Here is a 20,862-nt window from a genome sequence, read left to right as displayed (position 1 = left end):
ACACCTCACAGGTTGCCACGCGGGGAGAAGCAGGACACCTGGCTGGTCTGGAGGTCACGTGCCCCAGGCTGCTGGGTGGCTGGGGTTGACCAGCAGCCCCTGCAGGTTTGGAGCAGCTCAGGGAGCTTGGGGCTTGAACTGGGAACCTCACCCCCACTCCGCCTCCTCTCTCACTGGCCCTTGGGGTGGAGGGGGCGCTGCCTGAGGCCCCTGCCCCATCTGTGGACACCCTGGGGGCCGCTGGGCTGGCTGGGCAGGAGGAGGGCCAAGGTCACGAGGTGCTCGCCGGCCTGGGCTCTGCACTCAGAGCTGGAAGGCCGCTGAACGGCTGCCTGGGGCCACCAGACAGGGCAGGCAGTTCCAGCTTCGTGAGCCGTCGGGGCTCGGTCACAGCCACCCAGCTCTGAGGTTGTGGTGTGGATGTGTGGATGAACCAGCACGGCCGTGTTCCAACACAACAGGCGGTGGGTGGACCTGGCCGCAGGCCCGAGCTTGCAGACCCCTGGCCTGGACGACAGCAGCTACTGGGGAGCCCTGGGGGCCGTGCTGTCACAGAACCTGAGCGGCTCCCGTCCGGCCTCGCATCTGAGCACCCGTCTTCCCAGGTTCTAACCCTTCTCTCGGGCCTCCAGGCAGAGGTCAGCTGACGCCCCCCAAGCACAGGGGACGAGCAGGGCCTTAATCGGGTGGGAGCCCTGCCTCCCATGAATGGTTTCTCAGTGGCTCCAGTCGGGGGGGATCTTCAGGAGACCAGAGGATGTGGGGGGCCAGCCTGCCCTCCTGCCTGAGTCCGGTGACCTGCTGACTCCCGCCCGTGGAGACCCTGGTCCCCGGGCAGCACCGAGCCCCTCCCCCAGCATCAGGCGTGTGTGGCCCCTGCTGGACCGGGTGGCGGGGGAGCGGGGAAGAGGGGCCTCACCAGGAGGAAGCAGGGGCTGATGAACTTCCAGCACAGCCGCCAGTAGAGGCTGGGCCGCTGCCCGGTCATCTGTTTGATGTCGTCGCTGAACTGCCACACGCCTGTGGGGAGGTGGCCAAGCAGGCGGTCAGCACGGCACCTGCCCGAGACGCGGGCCCCACCGGGCCCTTACCAACCCCGGGCCACCCCCAGCAGACCTGGAGCTCGGGCTGCACGCTGGTGCCCAGGCCGCCCCACCCAGCCGCCCAGGGGTCTTGCTGACCCGGGCCCGATGCATGTCCCCGTGGTGACACTGGGATCACCGATGACCCCAAGGGGGCCTGTGGGGCCTCCGCCCTCCTCCCATCTCAGGTCCTCCTCCCTGTGGCCCACGGCCATCCGTGCTTCCCCTCTGTAATCACTTTTTTCATTTACAAAAATCATAAAATATATATAACATATATAAAATAAAATATATACAACATAAAACTTACCACTTTAGCCATTTTTAGTGCACAGCTCAGTGGCATCAAGTACATTCACACTGTTGTGCAAGCACCACCACCATCACCTCCAGAACTTTGTCATCCTCCCCGACTGAGATTCTGTCCCCATTAAACGCTCACTCCCCCCCCCTCAGCCAGCCCATGCCACGCCCCCATCCTACTTCCTGTCTGTGAACCTGACTCTTCCGGGGACCTCACGGGACCCCTACAGGATCTGTCCTTCTGTAACTGGCTTATGTCACCGAGCATGGTGTCCTCAAGGCTCCGCCATGTTGTAGTAGCATGTGTCACAATGTCCTCTCCGTTTATGTGAACGTTCTTTTGCAAGGAAAGCTACTTCTAGAAGCTCCGTGTGCCACAGCTCTCTCCAGATCTTACAGTGATTTCTCTTGCCCTGAGCCTGGCCTGGCCTCTGGTCATGTGACAGCAGCTGGTTGGCCGAGTCTGTGCCACATGCGGGGACACAGCAGAGCTACACCGCCATGCAGAATCCCCTCTTCACACTCCAACTCCACCAGCAGATCCTGGACTCGGACCCTGGAGGAGTGGGGTGGAGGGGGCTGACCCCAAAGGCCAGCAAAGATGGGCATGTCCACCAGGCCCCTCGGGCCCTCAGGCAGGTCCAGGGCGGGCCAGCCCGTCCACAGGGACCTGGGGGCACAGAGGTGGGCGCGTTCTGGGCGTGAGTTGCCGTCCGGAGAAACAGCGCGACCTCTGTCTTCGGAGGCTTTCGGGAGCACCTGGTCCCTGCAGGGCCAGCCTCCCTCCCGTCTCCGCCAGCCCCACGTTCGTGGCTGTGGGATACGTTTGAAGCACTTTCTCTCCTTCTCTGAGGTTTTATTTTGAAGTGGGGAGATTATGATTTAAAGCTACAGGCAAGTATTGATTCCAGGTGCCAATGAAGGCACAGAGAGCTTGATATTTCCCTTTTCTGTAGCAAAGTAACTATAGTTGGGAGAGTTCTTGGAATATGGACTACTTGCCAGGTTAAGCCTCTCAAAGCTAGGGTGCTTTTCAGGTTGTAATTCCAGGGCCGAGGCAGAGACCGTGACCCCCTCGTGTGACAGCAGGGCTGCTGCGACACTGCGGCTCCTGAACAGCACAGACCTGGCTTTGGGCTGCAGCACGTACACGTGCAGAGGAGTGTGCCCTTTATCTCGAGCTTTCACTGCAAACTCCCCCAAGGATACCTGGCCAGGAGAGCTGAGCGGCCCCATGACCCCAGGTCACAGGAAAGAAACGGAGAGAGAGCAAGGTGGGCCCGGGCAGCAGGCTGGAAAGGGCACAGCGTCTGCAGCTGTCAAACCTACAGCAGGACATCCCGGGAAACATGGCGGGCGCCCCAGGAGGGGCCGGGGAGCACGGCTGCAGGCGGGGCTGCGCCTCTTCCAGGGGCTGCCTGCTGACCAGCAGGCCCCTGACCTCGAGGGGCTCCCAGGCCTGATCCACGAATGAGCGCTGGACCAGGGCGGGGGGTGGTCTGGAGTCCAGGTGGTGCTGTCCGCGCAGGGTCAGGAGCTCTGGCCTGACGCTGAACAGCGGCTCTCTGAACACCACCGTCACCCCTCCCGTCAGCTGAGGGCCTTAGTGGCACGTCCCCAGAGAGAAGCCCACTCAGCCTGTTCCCCTGCCACCTCGGTGCTGAGACCTCGCCTCCAGCACCAGCCAGTGTCCCAGCGTCCTCGCAAATCCTTCCTCCTCAAGAACCAGCAGCGTGATTATGTGGCCACCCCGAGAGCTCTGACCGCAGTAAGGATTTCGGGCTGCCGTCCAGGCTGTCCTCACTGATCCATGGAACAGCTGGCCGCCAAGCCTCCTCTGTGATGTGTGGTGACCACAGAGCAGGGCAGCTTTGCCAGAAAGGAAGCAGCACAGCGACAAAGCCCAAGGACGCCGGCCCGGCCGGTCGCAGTGACGGCACAGGGGCTGGGTCTTTGCGGTTGGAGCACACCAGCCCCCCGAGGGAAGCTCTGTCCTTACCGTAGAACCAGGCCACCCCGATGACCTCCATGAGCACCCCGAAGAGGATGGACGTGCCGGCCGCAAAGTGGTCCAGCAGCGTGAAGACGTAGATGCCACCCTAGGAGAGAGGGGAGCGCCTGCTGAACTCGGGGTGCCCGGTGTGGCACGCCTCGCCCACGAAGGTGCGCTCTCCAAAGCATAAACCTGGCCTGCAGTTTCAGTTGACAGACAACTTCTAGTTTACTCCCTAGACAGTGTTATTTGAATCACTAAAATTCAGTCCACGAGCAGCTACTTAGGGACCATCTATTCCGAAAAAGAAAAACTCCTCTCTTCCCCAGCAATTAGGGATGAAGGCAAAGCAAATGCCAAAGTTGGCAGGGCCTCTGTGAGGGAGGGGACCTGGGTCCTGCATCCCCCCGACAGGCCTCCCCTGACCCTCCAGGCCCACAAACCCACGGGCTCTTCCCAGGGAGCTGTCCAGGTTCTGAAACACTCCAGACCAAGTGCTCAGGCACCCAGGGACCGCGTGAGACCATGGCGACTCTGAGTGACCGTGGCTCCCTGCGTGTGTTCAAGGCCACCCCGAGTGTGACCACAGCCACCCGCGTATTACAGGTCACGGGTTGCTTGGAGGGGTGCAGCCCTCGGAAATGCTGTGGTCCTGTCTGGTCTGAGAGCAGTAACCATTGCTGCCCAACACCAAATGCTAATGAGACATCGTCAGGCGGGCGAGCACAGGTACGTACGTTGGTGACGCAGAAGAGGGAGAGAAGGAAGGTTGCCAGGACGATGACGAGGGTGAAGAGCTCCCGGTGCCTGTGCAGCAGCTGGAACTCATCAATGAGCCCGGTGATCACCGACTCCATCCCGCCCATCTGCAGGCGACACAGGGCAGAGGAGCGCTGGGGGCGGGGCCGGCGCTCTGCACCCCGCCTAGGCCGCCATTCGGGCAACGCAACGGACGTGCACAGTCAGGAGCTGCACGGTGTCCGGGGTGCAGAATGCACCCTCGGCACGGGCTGCTCTGGAGACGTGGCCACTGGAGAGGGAGGACCTGGGTAGATGCCCTGTCCCCTGGTGAGGATTTGCCAGACAGGGGTGGAGCGCTATGTGGCCCTCGTAATACCGTCCCCTGCGTCGCCACAAAGGCTCAGCTCTGCTGGGCTTTTCTAAGCTAGTGTCTGTCCCACAAGCGCAGCTTAGTTTCGCTCCCAGGGGGGCCCGGGCCTGGCCACTGGCCATGTCCTCACTGATTAAGCCCTCCTGACTCTCAGTACTGTCGTGACGGGGTGTCGCCCACGAAACCCGGCCAGCTGGGGAGCCTCTCTGCCCTGCGCTGCTGGGACCGCCTCCTCCAGGAAGTGCTGACTATGGGAGTCACCGCCAAGGCTGTGCCCACCCAGTGGGCAGGTGACAAGGCTGATGGGGAGACGGAGGTGGAGGGCTACAGCGCGTGACCAGCAGTCACATGGTGGGGATCCGCGGTCCTCCGCACTTCCCAGGAAGTCGGATGAACGTGGGGCCTGAGGTCCCGGCTGGCGGTCCCAGCAGGCCACGTGGAGGAGTAGCCCGAGGAAGTCCGCCTGCCGAGCCAGCGCCCATGTGCCCGCAGGGCCGCCACAGGATGCTCGGAGGGCCTGGCTGCAGCCTCCGCTTCCCACCCCGCACGGGCACCCTTCCTCCTGGCGGCTGAGGGGCAGGGAAGGCGTGAGTCAGGCTGCCGGGGCCCTGTGTGTCCCATCACTCCGTTGCCTCGTCTTCCTGCACGGCCCTGCTGCCCCCGGCCCTGTGCCTGTGTGTTTAGGACTCTCAGGGGGCTTGCTATGCCCCGCCCACCCCCAGGGGAAGAAGAGGGGCGAGCTGGTCCGAAGCCTCCTTGTCAGTTACTGTGGGACCCTGCCTCCCACGCAGGGGCTCCGTGCAGGCACAGGGGTTTGGGAGACCCGCAAGGGCATCCGGGGCCGGCCCGGCCCTGTGAGGGCTGGCTGTCACTGGCGGGCCCACGGCACGCGGAGCGCCGAGGTCACTCACGGCGCTGTCGATTCCCAGGGTGAGTAGCATGACGAAGAAAACCACGGCCCAGACGGAGGACAGCGGGAGCGTGGCAAGCGCCTCGGGGTAGATGACGAAGATCAGCCCCGGCCCTGAAAGCAGAGCCCGCCGTTGCTTCCTGCCACCCCCAGCTCCACCCCCGCCGGAGAGCGCAAAGCCCTGCCCACGGCCTTCCTTCCGCCCTCCTTGGAAAGTCCTCCCTCCTGGAATTCAGGGCCCAGGACTCTGGAGAATGGAGACTGGATCCGTGGGAGGGAGGGCCTCTGTTCTGCCCCCTCCAGCCCCCCGACCGCCTCCCGGGGCTGTGCGGGCCCTGGGAGAGGAGGGGCACAGCCAACGGGAAGAGGGTGGGAGTGGCTTCCAGGGGCCCTACGCTTTATCCCTCCAAGCACTCGGGGCGCCTCCTGGTTTGTCTCTTGTGCCTGCCGTGGACACATGTGCGCTGCCCACACGCTCAGGCATGCTGTGGTCCACGTAGCCCGCACTGTAGACATTTTTCTGTGCCAACGTACTACTCTGAGGATCATGTCTAGGAACCACGTACTGTTACGTGGTTTGGAGACGGGGCGGACAGATCCCTCCAAGACTGCGGTGGGAAAGCTGGGGGCTGGGGTGAAATCTCAGCAAGTGTTCCCAAAGTAAAAAAGATGCCCACAGGAAACCGCTAGTTGATCATTTTCACGGGTAACCTAAAAAGATGTGCCACGTAGCTCCCGGGCATGGGTTGCCGAGCACTTGATCACGGAGGTGTGACAGCTTTTCTGGTTCCCTCGTCCTCAGCGGGGCCTGTTCGGGTGCCAGCTGTTAGGAACAGGGCACTTACTGATCCTGCTAGAGAATCAAACAAAGGCCAGAGCCAGGGCCCACCCCCCCAGGGTCTCTTAGGAGCCCTGGTGTCACCTGTGCTCTGTGATTCCCAACCCCACGGAAGGAGCAGGGTTTCCGGTGCGGAACCAAGGGGTGGCTCGTTTGAAAAGCTCTACAGTCTAAATGCCACAAACCCGGGAAGATATAACCATGTGCTCGGCCGAACGTAAGCGCAACATCCTCACCTTTCATTTCTGTTCTCGGGTTAACATTTCACCCTGTTTTCTTGAGAATTAGAGCCATAAATGACATTTACTTTGCTTGTCACGGAAATGCATAGAATACATTCAGCTGACTTCAGGGGTTAATGGAGGTTCTTGCAAACTATTGCTACTTACCATAATAAAGGGCAAAAGAGCGGTGAAAATGCATAAATGCAACAGAGTAAATTTCACTGCTCTGCGCTTATTTGCATTATGTTCCCTTTCTCCTGCCTATATTGGATTTTTTTTTTTTCCTACAGGAAAGAGTATGGATTTGGAAACACTTGCTGAGATTTCACCCCAGCCCCCAGCTTTCCCACCGCAGCCTTGGAGGGGTCTGTCCGCCCCGTCTCCAAACCTCTGTTTCCTGCTTTCAAAGTGTGGCTCCAAATGTGACCTGATGAAACTGCAAAGCTTTTGCACAGCAAAGGAAACCATAAACAAGACGAAAAGACAACCCTCAGAATGGGAGAAAATAGTTGCAAATGAAGTAACTGACAAAGGATTCACCTCCAAAATGTGTAAACAGCTCATGCAGCTCAATATTAAAGAAACAAACAACCCAATCCAAAAATGGGCAGAAGACCTAAATAGACATTTCTCCAAAGAAGATATACAGACTGCCAACAAACACATGAAAGGATGCTCAACATCACTAATCATTAGAGAAATGCAAATCAAAACTACAATGAGATATCACCTCACACCAGTCAGAGTGGCCATCATCAAAAAATCTACAAACAACAAATGCTGGAGAGGGTGTGGAGAAAAGGGAGCCCTCTTGCACTGTTGGTGGGAATGTAAATTGATACAGTCACTGTGGAGAACAGTATGGAGGTTCCTTAAAAACTAAAACTAGAACTACCATATGACCCAGCAATCCCACTACTGGGCATATACCCAGAGAAAACCATAATTCAAAAAGACACATGCACCCCAATGTTCACTGCAGCACTGTTTACAATAGCCAGGACATGGAAGCAACCTAAGTGTCCATCGACAGACTAATGGATAAAGAAGATGTGGCACATATATACAATGGCATATTACTCAGCCATTAAAAGGAACGAAATTGGGTTATTTGTTGAGACGTGGATGGATCTAGAGACTGTCATACAGAGGGAAGTAAGCAGAAAGAGAAAGACAAATATCGTATATTAACGCATATATGCGGAATCTAGAAAAATGGTACAGATGAACCGGTTTGCAGGGCAGAAATTGAGACACAGACGTAGAGAACAAACCTATGGACACCAAGGGGGGGAAGCAGCGGGGGTGGGGCTGGGGGTGGGGGTGTGATGAATTGGGCGATCGGGATTGACATGTATACACTGATGTGCATAAAATTGATGACTAATAAGAACCTGCTGTATAAAAAAATAAATAAAATAAAATTCAAAAATTCAAAAAAAAAAAAAGTGCGGCTCCCAACACTCAACTTCTCAAGAACTGGATGGGCTGACGGGCCGACCCGCTGAGAGCTCAGGGCGCAGGTGGGGTTGGCCCTCTGTCCCCCTCAGCCCCTCCCTGAAGGCTACCCTCCCGCTCAAGAGTGATTAGACCCAGGAGGAGATCAGTCCCCCAGCCCCGGGGAGAAGAGGGGCTTCCCAGGGGAAGGGAGGGGCCCACCCCTGAGCAGGACGGTCTCGGGCTCACGCACAGAGCGATCCTGCAGGCCGGTGAGGGTGGCGGCCGTCGTGGGAGGCCTTGGGGTCCTGGGCTGACCTAGCTTTAGGCTGCCTAAGCCGTGACTTTCTGCCCAGCACCCCGGGGGCTCTCTCCTGCGGGGCCCAGCTCGGTCCCTGTGTCACCTGGGCCCATGCCCTCCCCCCGCCCACTCCCCCTCAGCTAACTTCCTGGTTTGCAGACACTCGGTGTCTGTGACAGCATGGTGAGCAGGTTGGGAACATGGGTCTCTGTTGTCACCGTGTCCAGAGACTTCAGGGGATTCTCAGCGATTATCCAAATCCCATCTACACGTGCCATGGCCACTGGGTATCTGGAGGAAAAGCTTGGAACAGAGTAACTGCTATGTCCAAACCGGTCCAGCTTCCTTCTGGCTGACCACACTGAGGTCCGTGCCGCTTGGAACAGCTCAGAGCCCTGAACTTCACGTCCCTGGCCAGGTGTAAACAACGGCGGGGGCCACCCAGTGAGGGGAACCAGACCCTAGTCCTGCAGCCGAGTGGCCTCTGCAAAGCACACTGGGACGAGGGGCAAAGACGCCCCAGCCTCTGCATGCGGTGGCCCGAGGGGGCAGGCGCAGGGCGCGCTGCACCCAGGATCCTGTTCTCAGTAGCAGCAGCAGCTCCGTGGGAAGGGCTCTGGAGGCCTGTGCATTTCCCTCTAGGTTTGCAGGGAAAACACTCATGGAGAACTGGGCAGCCTGAACCTCGGGAGCGGGCGGGGTGGGGGGAGGGACCTGCCTGCCCCGGGGCACTCACCGTCCTTGGCCACGTCCCCGATGGGCACACTGTGCTTCTGGGCCATGTACCCCAGGAAGGAGAAGACCACGAAGCCGGAGGAGAAGCTCGTCAGCGAGTTGACGGAGGTGGTGATGATCGCGTCTCTGCAGGAACAAGACGTGCTGTCTCAGCACCCGGCCTGGAGCCGCTGCAATTTCCAGTCATTATTCGTAATTTACTGCATCTGGGGCAGGCAGCTCCGGGGGCGCTTCCCCAGTCGAGCAGGCCAGCCCCTCCTGCAGCCCCAGAGGCTGTCCGGGGCTGCCCTGCGGGTGATGGTGACAGGACCTCCCACCTGGAGCCCCCACTGAGCGGATTAGGGCTCCGGTCAGACGTTGGCTAGGCCAGGCCCTACGGCCCGTCCATGTTTGCCTGGGGACCCCGACTCAGTGCTGAAGGCGAGACAGTCCCACCAGCAAAGCTGGGGCTCCAGGTGGGCAGCACAGACGACCACAGGGGTCCCGACCCCTGCTCGCCAGGCGCTGCCAGGCGGGGCTCTGAGATGTCTCCCCGGGAGCTTGTTAAGATGAAGGTTCTGACGGGGCGGGTCTGGTGGGCCCCAGATGCTGTGTTTCCCATTGGTTCCTGGGGGTCCCGTGCTGCCGGCCTGTGGACCCCACTCTGACGGCTGAGAATTCAGAGAGCAGGGGAGGGGGGAGTGTGGGGTCAGGCCTCCTGGTGCCCGAGTGGAAGGACGTTTGCAGGGTGCTCAGACCCAGGTGGGCACAGGGTGGGCTCTGGCCCTGCCGTGCAGACCCCACCTTTGTGTGGCCCTCTGGGTAGCAGTCAGCCTGGCCATTTTGCTGTGCGCACCATCTTTGTATTTTTACTGCATTTTTATTCTCATGATATGAAAGAGAATAAATACAGGCTCATGAAGGTCAAAGAAAGCAGTCCTGGATGAAATTCTTTCTCTGTTTTCAGAAGGATTTCAGGGCCAGCAAGCGGCTGCAGGTCACTCAGGTCATCCGGGCGGGGCGGCCCCAGAGCCCTGGGCGCACAGTGAAGCCACCTTCCGGCTTGTCCTGGTGCCGGGTCCCCGGCGGCCTCTGCACAGTCTGGGATGCCCCTGGGGCCCAGGATCCCTAGGTGCGGGCCAGGCGGGGACACATGCAGGCCCTTCCTCGTGGGGCACGTGGGGGATGAGACCCACCCTGAGTGCTGGGAGGATGAGACCGGCTGGGTGGGGCAGGGGATGGAGCAGGGGGCGGAGGAAGGGGCCTGGGTGCGGGGGTGGGGGTGGGGTCCGGACGCCTCCTCCCAGCGAGGTGATCAGCATCTCCACTGCTTCGACGCTCCCTTAAAGCCACAATCAACATTGTGCCTAGAGCTTCCCTGTTCGATTTCCACTTTAAAAGCCATTCAGCTTAGAGTTGCAAGCACAGCTCATTTCCCCTCCCTTCATCCAGGGACACGTTATCTCCTAAAGCCAGCGACGCCCCCCCACATCAGCTGTGCCCCTACTTGGCTCTGCAGAGCCTCTTACAGGAGCCCAGGACTCACCTGTAGCAGTTGTTGGTGAATTTATTGTAACTGGAGAAAGCTATGAGCACTCCAAGCCCTACTCCCAGCGAGAAGCATATCTGGACGGCGGCGTCTATCCAGACCTGCGCGGAGCAGGGACACAGACAGAGCGGCGGTGAGAGGTCCCTGCGGGGGGCTCGGCCAGCCGGAGGACAGAGAGTGGTCATGGGGTGGACCCACACGGGGTGGACCCACAGACGGCCGCGCCTTCGCTGCCAGGGGCTCCAAGGAACAGGGTCGAACTTAAACTCGACATCATTGTAACAAGCAAATGTCATCTCAGGGAATAAACCTTTCCCGCGTTGCTGGCCCGAGAGAGCCTGAAACACAGGGGGCTGCGTCTTGTTGCAGGACCTGCGGGTTCTCATTACTCCAGCTGGTGAGGGTTGGTCTGGCCCGTGACCCTGGTAACAGCAGTAATTTATGAAAATGCTGTGTGACGTGCGTGCCTCCATCAGACACGTGCCCACCAACACCCGCTTTCTGTCCTTCCCATGGAAGCACATCGTGAGTGCAGGGTGAGTGCCTGGTGAGTGCATGGTAAGTACACAGTGAGAGCACGGTGAGCGCACGGTGAGCGCAGGGTGAGTGCAGGGTGAGCACGCGGCGGGACGTGAAGAAAGCCCTGTGGAGCCGACCGTGGCTCTGACACTGTGCGCTTGCTGGGGGTGGCACAGGTGACATCCGGGTGCCGACACACATGACAAGTGAAGGCCTGCAGTCGATGCCGGACCAAGGAGGTGTTTTAAAAGTCAGACACGACCCTCTTGGTCAGGGTGATGTGGAGACCAGCTGGTGATGGCGATGTGGGCCCCCCTTGGCCCTGCATAGCCTGGGGCAGGGATGAAGAGAGTGGAAGCCCACCCTGGGGGCCTGGCCAGACCTGCTGTGCCGGAAGGTCCTGGGGGCTGTCCCCACAGCCTGTGGTGCAGGCCTGTGGGCCGAGGTCCTCAGGCAGTGACTCCAGAGCTCCCCAGCTGGAGACACAGGGCAGCTGGCCTGAGTGTGACTGAGTGAGGGGGCTGGACGTGGAGCCCACACGCCAGGACCAGGGTGCTCGGTCCTTCGGGCAGCACGCCCGGTCTTGGGGTCACCCCAGCACTGGGGACAGCATGTTTCCCAGCTCAAGGCCTAGAGTGGCCGGTTGGGCAGGGGGCCAGGGGGTCCCCTCGTGCTGGCCACCAGCCAGCTCGTCTGGGCAGGTAGCTGTGGACAGGAGGCGGTGTCACCGGGGGGCTCCTATCTCCCCTCAACCCCAGGTCCTCACAGTGGGCAGCGGCCACCCCAGAGTCTTTGCACGTGCAGCTCACCCATCAGGTTACGCCTCCCAGCCATCTGTCCAGGCCTTTGCTCACTGCCGCTCCTAGGACCCAGCTCCAGACCCAGGCCACGGTCCACCCTGGGGCCCGCCTGGGCAGCCTCTCAGAACTGGCCTGGACTTGCCCTTCCTTTACTTCCCGTCCTCCACTCTCCTGCTGGCATGGAGCCCTCCCAGACAGCACTCTGTCCAGCCCAGACCCCGCCTGACGCTGGAGCAGCTCCACGAGAGCCGCAGATGAACGACTGAGAGTCTGGACGGCCTGAAAGGGCCGGGCCTCTGGGTGCCACTGAGGACAGTGGCGCTGACCCCGAAGGCAGTCCCCTTCATCCCCATGGGGGTCTAGAAATGGCCCCAGGACGCAGGGCAGCCTCCACGTCAGAGCAGCACAGGGTCCCCGGTGCCAGGGGCACAAGAAGGGACGGAGCCGACGGTTACTTCCGCCCCATCCGCTTGCTGGCCCGGCCCCTCAGTGGAACCTCTGCTCCCACCCGGCCCGGACCAGTGAGGACCTGGCCAGGCCCCTCCCTCAGCCCCTCTGGACTGAGCCACCATGGCTGAACCCCCAGGGAGTGGGCAGGGACGAGCCTGGGATGGTGCTGGGGCCCTGCACCCCGATCTGGGCCAGTCCCCAACCACATCCCCTCGGGGCCTGTGGGACCTGGCCCCCCACTGCCAAGCCCCAGGGGAAGGGTGCCGGGGCCGCTCAGTCTCTGAGGGAGGCTGTCCTGAGCCTGGAAGAGGGCGTACAGGCAGCCGCTGGGCCCGGAGCAGTCCTGGGAGGACGGCTCAGGACGGCCGCCCAGCGGGTGAGGCCCAGGCCCTGCTCTGTCCTGGAGGACATGGTGCAAAGTCAGCCAGAAGCCCACGGGGGCACCAGGAACGGCCCCAGCCTCCGCGCTGGGGACTGCATAGACCTGTCCTTTGGGGACCGCGGTCTCCCAGGAGCCCAGTGCTGTGGGCCTGCTCTGTCCTGGTCTCTGCTCTTCCCCTCCCTAGCTGACGGGACTGTTAGAGGCAGGGACACTCAGGTCAGGTCCAGTCCTGTTGTGTCTCCGTCGCCTACCACCTACGCCTGTCCTTCTGTCATCCATCCGTCATCCACTGCCTGTCTGCCTATGATCCATCATCCGTCCACTGAAATCTATTATCTGTCTCGTCCATCTGCCAATCTACCTCGCTTGTGACAACCACCGGTTCCTACTTTTCTCTGATTTCTTCACACCCCTGGCATCTGTTTTGCGCACCCTCATGCCGCCTGTCCTTCCTGCCTGACGCCCCACTTCTCTTTGACTTCCAGATCACGCCCAGCTGGCCTTGGACGCCCAAGGTCACCTCCTCCTGCCAGTACCCCCCAGCTGCCACGGGCTTTCCCGAGGACGGATGCCCTGCTGACCTCTCAGCTCCCCGGGCTCGGCTCTGCAGCTGTGGGGCCCCGGACCCGCTGCTGGACGGACTCTGCCTTTAGCCGTCCGTGGAGACCCGTGTGCTGCCCTCACAGCCTCGGTCCTCGGGTGGGCTGCCCGGCTGGTGCCCTGCTCACGGCTGCCCTCGCCTGTGTGCTTGTGGGGCCGAGACCGTGGGGCTTTCCTCTCGCTGCCCCTCGGCGCCTGACCTCCGCCCTGCCAGCGCCCCCCATTCCCAGGGCTCCTGGGGTCGGAGCCACGTCTGCCTCCCCTTCTCGCCCTTCCTGCCCACTGCTGCCCCAGGCGGTGCTTCCTCCGGCCCGATGAACCCCACAGCCGACCTCTCACAACCTGGCAGCGTCAGGCCCGGGCCCCACGCCTCGGCCGAGACCGCCCTCGCCCTCGTGCTGCTCCCGGTAGCTCAGCCTCCCTGGGTGGCCACTGGGGCCCCTCCCTCTGCCCAGTCTAGTCCACCTGATTTTCCAGTGACCCCGCCTCCCGCCCAGCCTCCTCGCTTCTCGGCCTGTTTCCCTGCGATGCTGCTGCCTCTCTCTCTCGCCACCCACCGCCGCCCCGCCATTGCCCGGCAGAGCCTCCTCTCTTCATGAGGTTGTCTTCTCATATTTCAACCCAGAATTACTTCTTCCTTTGCTGAAGAAACCTGCAGCCTGACTGTGGAGTAAGTTCTGGCCGCGACGCGGTCACATCGCGCCTTTATGCCGGGGGCGCCGGGTGCTTGACCATCAAGGTCTGGCTCCCCGAGGGGAACCCTAGTTCACGCAGCCTCAGCCCAGCTCCGAGGATGCATCCGGGGCCAGAGCTTGCGGCTGCGATCCAGCTGAGCGGCAACAGCCTCGGGCACAGACAGGGCGGCCCCACAGGTGCTCATCCCAGGAGCCGGGAGCGTTCCTCCAGGGAGAGCACGGCCCACGGCGAAGAGGTCGAGAGGCAGCCGACTCCCGCTCTCTCCCTGCAGACACCTGGGTGGCCTGTTCCCCTAATGTCCTTACTCTGGTCCATTCAGCTGCTTGCTGTGCCCACACGGCCCCTTGTCACCTGGACAGGGAACTCTGCTCGGTGGGCCCAGCACACAGCGGGGGGAGTGAGCCTTTGGGGTCTCCTGCCTGGGACGTAGAGCCCCGTGACCCACACGGACTGGGGCCGCGAGCGGAGGGCGCACTCACCGAGGCCTCGCAGAGCCGATGGAAGTCCACGCTCAGGTACGCTCGGATGCCGTCCACGGCCCCAGGGAGGGTGACGCCTCGCAGAAGCAGCGCAAAGAGGACCACGTACGGCATGGTGGCCGTGATCCACACGACCTGGGGAGCGCACAGTGTCACCAGCCGCACCGGCCCCCGGCCACCCTCATGGTTTGTGCTCAGAGAGGGGGACCTCAGACTGGGAAGCCCGGCGTCCCAAACAGTCACAGGACGCCAGCTCAAAAAATGCCTCCTGGAGCGAGACCGTCCAGTGCCTTCTATCCTGTATGTTGTCTTTCCCAGGGATTAAAATGGACAAACAATTTGGCAAGGAAGGAGCCCTCCTTCTCTGCACTTGGGCTCTGGCAGGAGGCAGCATTGGCTGAATTCCTGATGAGGCAGATGTGAGTGATTTGCACTGATTGTGCAAATGGGCACCTGGATCACTTGTGGAAGATGGACTCTGGGCTGCGGGGGAAGTGGAGGAGAGCCTGTGGCCGTCGGAAGACTCTCAGGTGGTGGGGAGCCACTGCAGGCGTCAGCCCGAGTGGCGGGGGCGTCCTGGCCGTCGCTGCTTTGCGCGCCCAGATGATGACCAAAGTATTTTCATCAGCAAAAATATTTTGTTGTGCTTGTCTTCACGCTGAAAGCACTCTCCTGGCATCATTCTTCAACCACAGCCACCTGTCCCAACCCACCACGGCCACCTGTCCACTCCCAACCCACCACGGCCACCTGTCCACTCCCCAGCCCACCACGGCCACCTGTCCACTCCCAACCCACCACGGCCACCTGTCCACTCCCAACCCACCACGGCCACCTGTCCACTCCCCAACCCACCACGGCCACCTGTCCACTCTCCAGCCCACCACGGCCACCTGTCCACTCCCAACCCACCACGGCCACCTGTCCACTCCCCAGCCCACCACGGCCACCTGTCCACTCCCAACCCACCACGGCCACCTGTCCACTCCCAAACCCACCACGGCCCACCTGTCCACTCCCCAACCCACCACGGCCACCTGTCCACTCCCCAGCCCACCACGGCCCACCTGTCCACTCCCCAACCCACCACGGCCACCTGTCCACTCCCAACCCACCACAGCCACCTGTCCACTCCCCAGCCCACCACCGCCCACCTGGCCACTCCCCAACCCACCACGGCCACCTGTCCACTCCCAACCCACCACAGCCACCTGTCCACTCCCCAACCCACCACGGCCACCTGTCCACTCCCCAGCTGGCGAGCCTTGCTACCTCACCTTCCCAGAAGTCTTCACTCCCTTCCACAGGCTGAAGTAGAGCAGGACAATGACCAGTATCAGGCAAGATGCGAGCTGCCACCGGGGAGGGCCCAGGTCGTCGATGCCCTGGCTCTCGTGGAGGTGCAGCACGCCGCGCCTGGAGAGGAAGGAGATGGGGGTCCTGGGGGGGCTGCCTCCCTGCCCAGAACTGGAACAGGGGGCTGCACTTGTGCAGAGACCTGCCCTCCCCCACTCGGCATGGCAGCAGGGACCTGGCCTGATGGAGACCCCCACCCCTCGCCCCCCACCCCAGAAAGGCCAGGACCCCAGCCTTAGTGGAGATGCAGGGCCCACCCTCCAGGTGAGCAGAGCAGGTGGGCCACCGCACGCTGGGAGCCCACAGGAGCCCAGCCCTGGCCCAGGGCCACACTGTCAGGAGAAAGTAGGCTGTGATAACTTAAAGACGCAGGTTGCAAACCCTGTAAGAGCCACTAAAAGTTAAGACAGAGAGCCAGATGGGCTTCCCTGGTGGTCCAGTGGCTAAGACTCCACGCTTCCAATGCAGGAGCCACGGGTTTGATCCCTGGTCGGGTAGCTAAGATCCCACATGCCGTGTGGTGTGGCCAAGAAAACAAAACAAAACAAGAAAAGAAGAGCTAGAGCTTATTAGCAAATGGAGTAGGTAAAGTGGAAGCCAAAATAATTAACTAATTCCAAAGAAAATAAACAGAGGAAACAAGAAACAACGAACCGGTGGGACAAGCAAGATGAAAGACTAAACCCTAACCATACTGATAATTATTGATTGGAAACGCTCTAATTAAAGGACAGAGATTGTCATAGTGAATAAAAAAACAACAACCAACTCTGTGCTGTCTGCATGAAACCCACTTCAAATATGATACATATAGGTTTAAAACATAAGGATGGAGAAGATATCCCATGTAAACACTATTCATAGGAAAGCTGGAGCGATCATATTAATATCAGACAAAGCTGACATCAGAATGAGGAATAGGGACTTCCCTGGTGGCATAGTGGATAAGAATCCGCCTGCCAATGCAGGGGACACGGGTTCGAGCCCTCCTCTGGGAAGATCCCACATGCTGCGGAGCCACTAAGCCTGTGCTCCACAACTGCTGAGCCTGCGCTCTAGACCCCACGAGCCACAACTACTGAGCCCGCGTGCCACAACTACTGAAGCCCGCACGCCTAGAGCCTGTGCTCCGCAACAAGAGAAGCCACCGCAATGAGAAGCCCACGTGTCGTAACAAAGAGTAGCCCCCACTCACTGCAACTAGAGAAAGCCCGCGCGCAGCAACAAAGACCCAGTGTAGCCAAAAAAAAGAAAAAAAAAAAAAAAAGAATGAGGAATGGTACCAAGAGGGACATTTCATAATGGAAAAGGGCTCAATTAAAAGATTTGATAAACATGTGTGCACTTTAGAACAGAGCTTTAAAATACATGAATGAAGCAAAAACTGATAGAACTGTGAAGGGAAATAGGCAAATCCACAATTATAATTGAGATTTCAACACCCCTTTCACAGTAACTGATAGAACAAATAAACAGTAAGGATGTAGAAAACTTAAACAGCACTAGGAGCTGACAGGACCTAGCCAACATGTCTACCCAACAGCAGCAGGATACACATTCTAAGTGCATGTGGAATACTTACCAGGATAAACTATATATTGGGCAATATGACAAATCTCAGTATATTTAGGAATAATGAGGTTTTAAAATATATTATCTCACCAAATCTGAATTAAATTAGAAATCAATAACAGAAATATATCTAGAAAACCTCCAAATATTTTAAAGTCAAACAACAAATTTCTAAAAATCTCCTGGGAATCAAAGAAGAAATCACAAGGCAGATCAGGGAATACTTGAATACACAACATATTAAACGTGCAGGAGGCAGCTAAAGCAGTCTCTTAGAGGCAAGTTTGTAGCTTTAAATATATCGCGTTCTAATTTATATTAGAAAGTAGGTGAAGGTGGTTTTAATAAGTGTTTATGGAGTTGAGGGAAATTTAACACTAGTTGGAGTTACAGGGGCCAATCTTTTGGGGTTTCCGAAGCCCACATGCACTCTGTAGCACTTACAGCTTTACTACTTCAATGATTATAGTTATCCTGGAATTTCATGCTGGGATGTGAGCTCCCTAATTACATGTGCCTTCAAGAACATGTAATGCTTTCCACAAAGATCCGCTTTATAAAGTGGGTTTACATTCCAGAAAACCCTTGCAGACCTGACAGTCAGTGGGGACTGTCTCAGGGAAACCCAGTCACCACCATTAGTGAAATCACCTGGCGTGTCATCAGTTCAGTTTAATAACTCATCGTGTCGTTAATGATCTATGACTTTGTCGTAAACCTTTGAAGGCCCCGCCTTTGTCCCAGGGTCACCTCCAAATACGGTTGGACATCTGCTCCTGCTAACAGCCCTTTACGTGGAGGGTTCAGGCAGCTTTCCAGCTCAATCTTTCTCCTCCAGATTTGGAATTTCCAAACAGACTTCACTAGTGAGCTCTCTGGGTTTTTAAATTTTTTTTAATTCACCTATCACATATGTTTCTTTCTAGCATTCTTAATAATAAATCATTGACTAATCAGTTTTTTCCCTCTATTTTTCCCACCTGAAAAATCATTTAGTTAAATCAACTCTTTCCACACCTCCCAAACAAAAGGTAAGTATCCCCAAATGGCCTCACCTGACACATTTGATATCTCTTAAAGCTTTCTAAACATTCTAAATTGCACCACAATCCATCTTAAAATTGTAAAAGACACACTAGCTTGAAAACTTAGCCATCGTTTTGTTGGTGAAATGATAACTTAATCCCAACTCTAGCGAGAGCTGATTCTGCACGTCTGTCAGTGGTGGGACGGGTGGGATGCTCCCAGGCGCTCGCCCACAGCCATGTCTGCTTTCTGGTGCAGGGGTCCCCACCCCTCCCTCTCTCTTTTCTGGTCCCCCGTCTCCCATCACACACGAAACCTGAGAGCTGGGCCACTGGTGAGAGTACTTGCAGCCCGGGCTTTGACCTGTCCGTGAGATGCTCTTAGGTTTGGGAAATGCAGTAATGAGCCGGCTGGCAACAAGCCCCTGAGAAAGCACAGGTGACTCTGATGAACGCTCTGCTCTCCTTTACTTGGACGAATCTATCATCTTTGCTTGTCACTGAGTCCTGCCCACACACTCAGGCGACAGGGCCTGGGTTTCCATTTCTCGCGGGTACGTCCGCATTGGTGTCTTTCAGGCAATCTAATGGGACCCATCCCAGGTGGACTCTCGTCTCCAGTCCGTCCTCTGAAACCCGCTCGCCCCCTCCTGAGAGCTCCTGGAGACCCAGGTTCTCACCCCCCAGCTTTGGACTCTCCCTCCTCCGGGCAGGCGGGTTCTCAGTGGCCCCTCTCTTCCCCGCTTTGCGGAACCTCCCTCCCTGCCCTCCCCAGACCCCTTCGCTCTCTAATCCCAAACTGCCAGAAAGAGTATCTTCCAAAAAATTAAACAAGTCCCATCACACACAACCCTCGTCCCCACGCTAACCATGCTCTTCCTAATAATGCCTGAGAAAGGCACCCCATCCCTCCGGCGGTCCCCCCAGGCCCCCCAAACCCCGCCTCACTCCGTTCCTGCCCATCGCTGCCACTTTCTGAAGCAGCCAGTCCTGGAGATACGTTCCCCACGTGTGGCGGGGATTCTAGAGCAAAGGACTTAGACCCTGAGTATCTGAAACACGCAACTTCAGATGCTGAATGTCTGCAGGTTCCATGAACATCCCTTGCCCTTCTGGCGGTGTCACTCCTACCCCCACACGACAGATTCTCCCAGTGCCCGAAGGCTCAGTTTCTCTCCTGCACACCTGCTGTCTCACCCAGCTCCACAGGCCCCAGGAGTGGGACGGTGCCTTCCCTCAGGGAAGACCTCGGGCAACTGTCTGATGGTCCCGCCTCCGGCTGGAGGCTGGGCCATGAGCGGAGGGAGAATGGGGAAGGTGACTGGGAAAGGGGAGCCCGGCCCCCTCTGGAGGCAGTGCTGCAGCCCCCGGAGCCCAGCCCCACACGCCTCCTCCCTGCGGCATCTGCAGGGTCACAGGTCATCCCCCCCAACAGACCCCAAAGGGCTGCAGGGAGCAGGTGGGGCAGCCCATCCAGTTTCCCTTCCCTGCGAGGTCTCCCTGCAGGAGCCGTGCTGAGCTGCTAGAGGTGGGGTCAGAAATAAGCCCACAAGAGCCCAGAGGAACAGGACGCGGCACTGGCCAGGGAGGGGTCCTCCCCACATCCTCGGGAGGCAGCAGGGGCAGGTGGCTGGCCCGGGTCCCCCTCCCCACCCCCGGGGGTGTCATCAGACCCCTAGGCCCCCACTTACTCAAAGTACTCGGCGGCAGGGGTGGTCCTGAAGGTGTCATTGGGGTCAGGGCTGGAGCTGGGGGCGCGGGCGTCGGAGCAGCGGGGGCTGTTCCAGGTGTGGTTGCAGTGGGTCCAGGGCAGCTCCGTGGTGAAGGAGGAGAAGAGGTAGTGCAGCGCCCAGGCGATGATGACGTTGTAGAAGAAGCCGATGTAGAGTGAGATGAGGATGACCGTGTAGCCCACGCCTGGTGGGGAGAGCATGGCCCCATTAGCAGCTCACCCTTGCCCCTCCCCTCACGGGTCGCAGCTCCACCTGGGCTGTCCTGAAACCAGGCAGCGCCTTTAGACACGCCAGAAGACGAGGGAAAGGGTGGGTCCCAGACTTCGCGTCATGGTCAGAGAAGGGGCTGCCCACTTCCAAAACCATCCGTGGCCCTTGACGTCTACCCAGACATGCAGGGCTATCCAGGGACGCCCTGGTACAGCCAGGTCACCCGCAGACATACGGGATAACTGAGGGCCATCCGTGGCTGTCCACCATCACTCACAGCCAGTCCGGGTCATCCAGGCTCACTTAAGGTCATCTAGGGCCACGCTGGGTCACCCAGGGCAACTCAACCCAGGGTTATCCAGGGCCGCTGGCCAAACAAAACCATCAGAATCGTCTGCAGGCACCCAGGCCCGGCCAGGGCCATCTAGGAACACCCAAGGGTACAAAACATCACGTCGACAAAGGCCACCCCAAACCGCTCAGGGTCACCTAAGGCCATCCAGGGCCACCCATGCCAATAGGGCCATGAAGGCCATCCAGGGTCACCCAGGGATGCCCAGTGCCTCCCAGAGCCATGC

General features: G+C 59.1%; 1 protein-coding gene across 1 annotated transcript in view; it reads right to left on the bottom strand.

Annotated features, from left to right (window-relative positions):
- Positions 1 to 20,862, bottom strand: part of SLC6A3 (solute carrier family 6 member 3) — a gene marked incomplete at both ends in the record, with an annotated part of 34,211 nt that overhangs the window by 6,732 nt on the left and 6,617 nt on the right. Inside the window, 9 exons of the mRNA XM_082835847.1 lie at positions 920 to 1,020; positions 3,385 to 3,484; positions 4,116 to 4,244; positions 5,401 to 5,513; positions 8,936 to 9,060; positions 10,460 to 10,563; positions 14,389 to 14,523; positions 15,666 to 15,804; positions 20,033 to 20,258. Of these exons, the coding sequence (XP_082691973.1) occupies positions 920 to 1,020; positions 3,385 to 3,484; positions 4,116 to 4,244; positions 5,401 to 5,513; positions 8,936 to 9,060; positions 10,460 to 10,563; positions 14,389 to 14,523; positions 15,666 to 15,804; positions 20,033 to 20,258 (1,172 nt within the window). The remainder of the gene's footprint in view (positions 1 to 919; positions 1,021 to 3,384; positions 3,485 to 4,115; positions 4,245 to 5,400; positions 5,514 to 8,935; positions 9,061 to 10,459; positions 10,564 to 14,388; positions 14,524 to 15,665; positions 15,805 to 20,032; positions 20,259 to 20,862) is intronic.

The sequence above is a fragment of the Leucopleurus acutus genome (genome assembly GCF_964270905.1).
Source record: "Leucopleurus acutus genome assembly, chromosome: 3".
Taxonomy (NCBI): domain Eukaryota; kingdom Metazoa; phylum Chordata; class Mammalia; order Artiodactyla; family Delphinidae; genus Leucopleurus; species Leucopleurus acutus.
The sequence above is the reverse complement of the archived record's forward strand: the minus strand, read 5'-3'. Positions and strand labels throughout refer to the sequence as shown.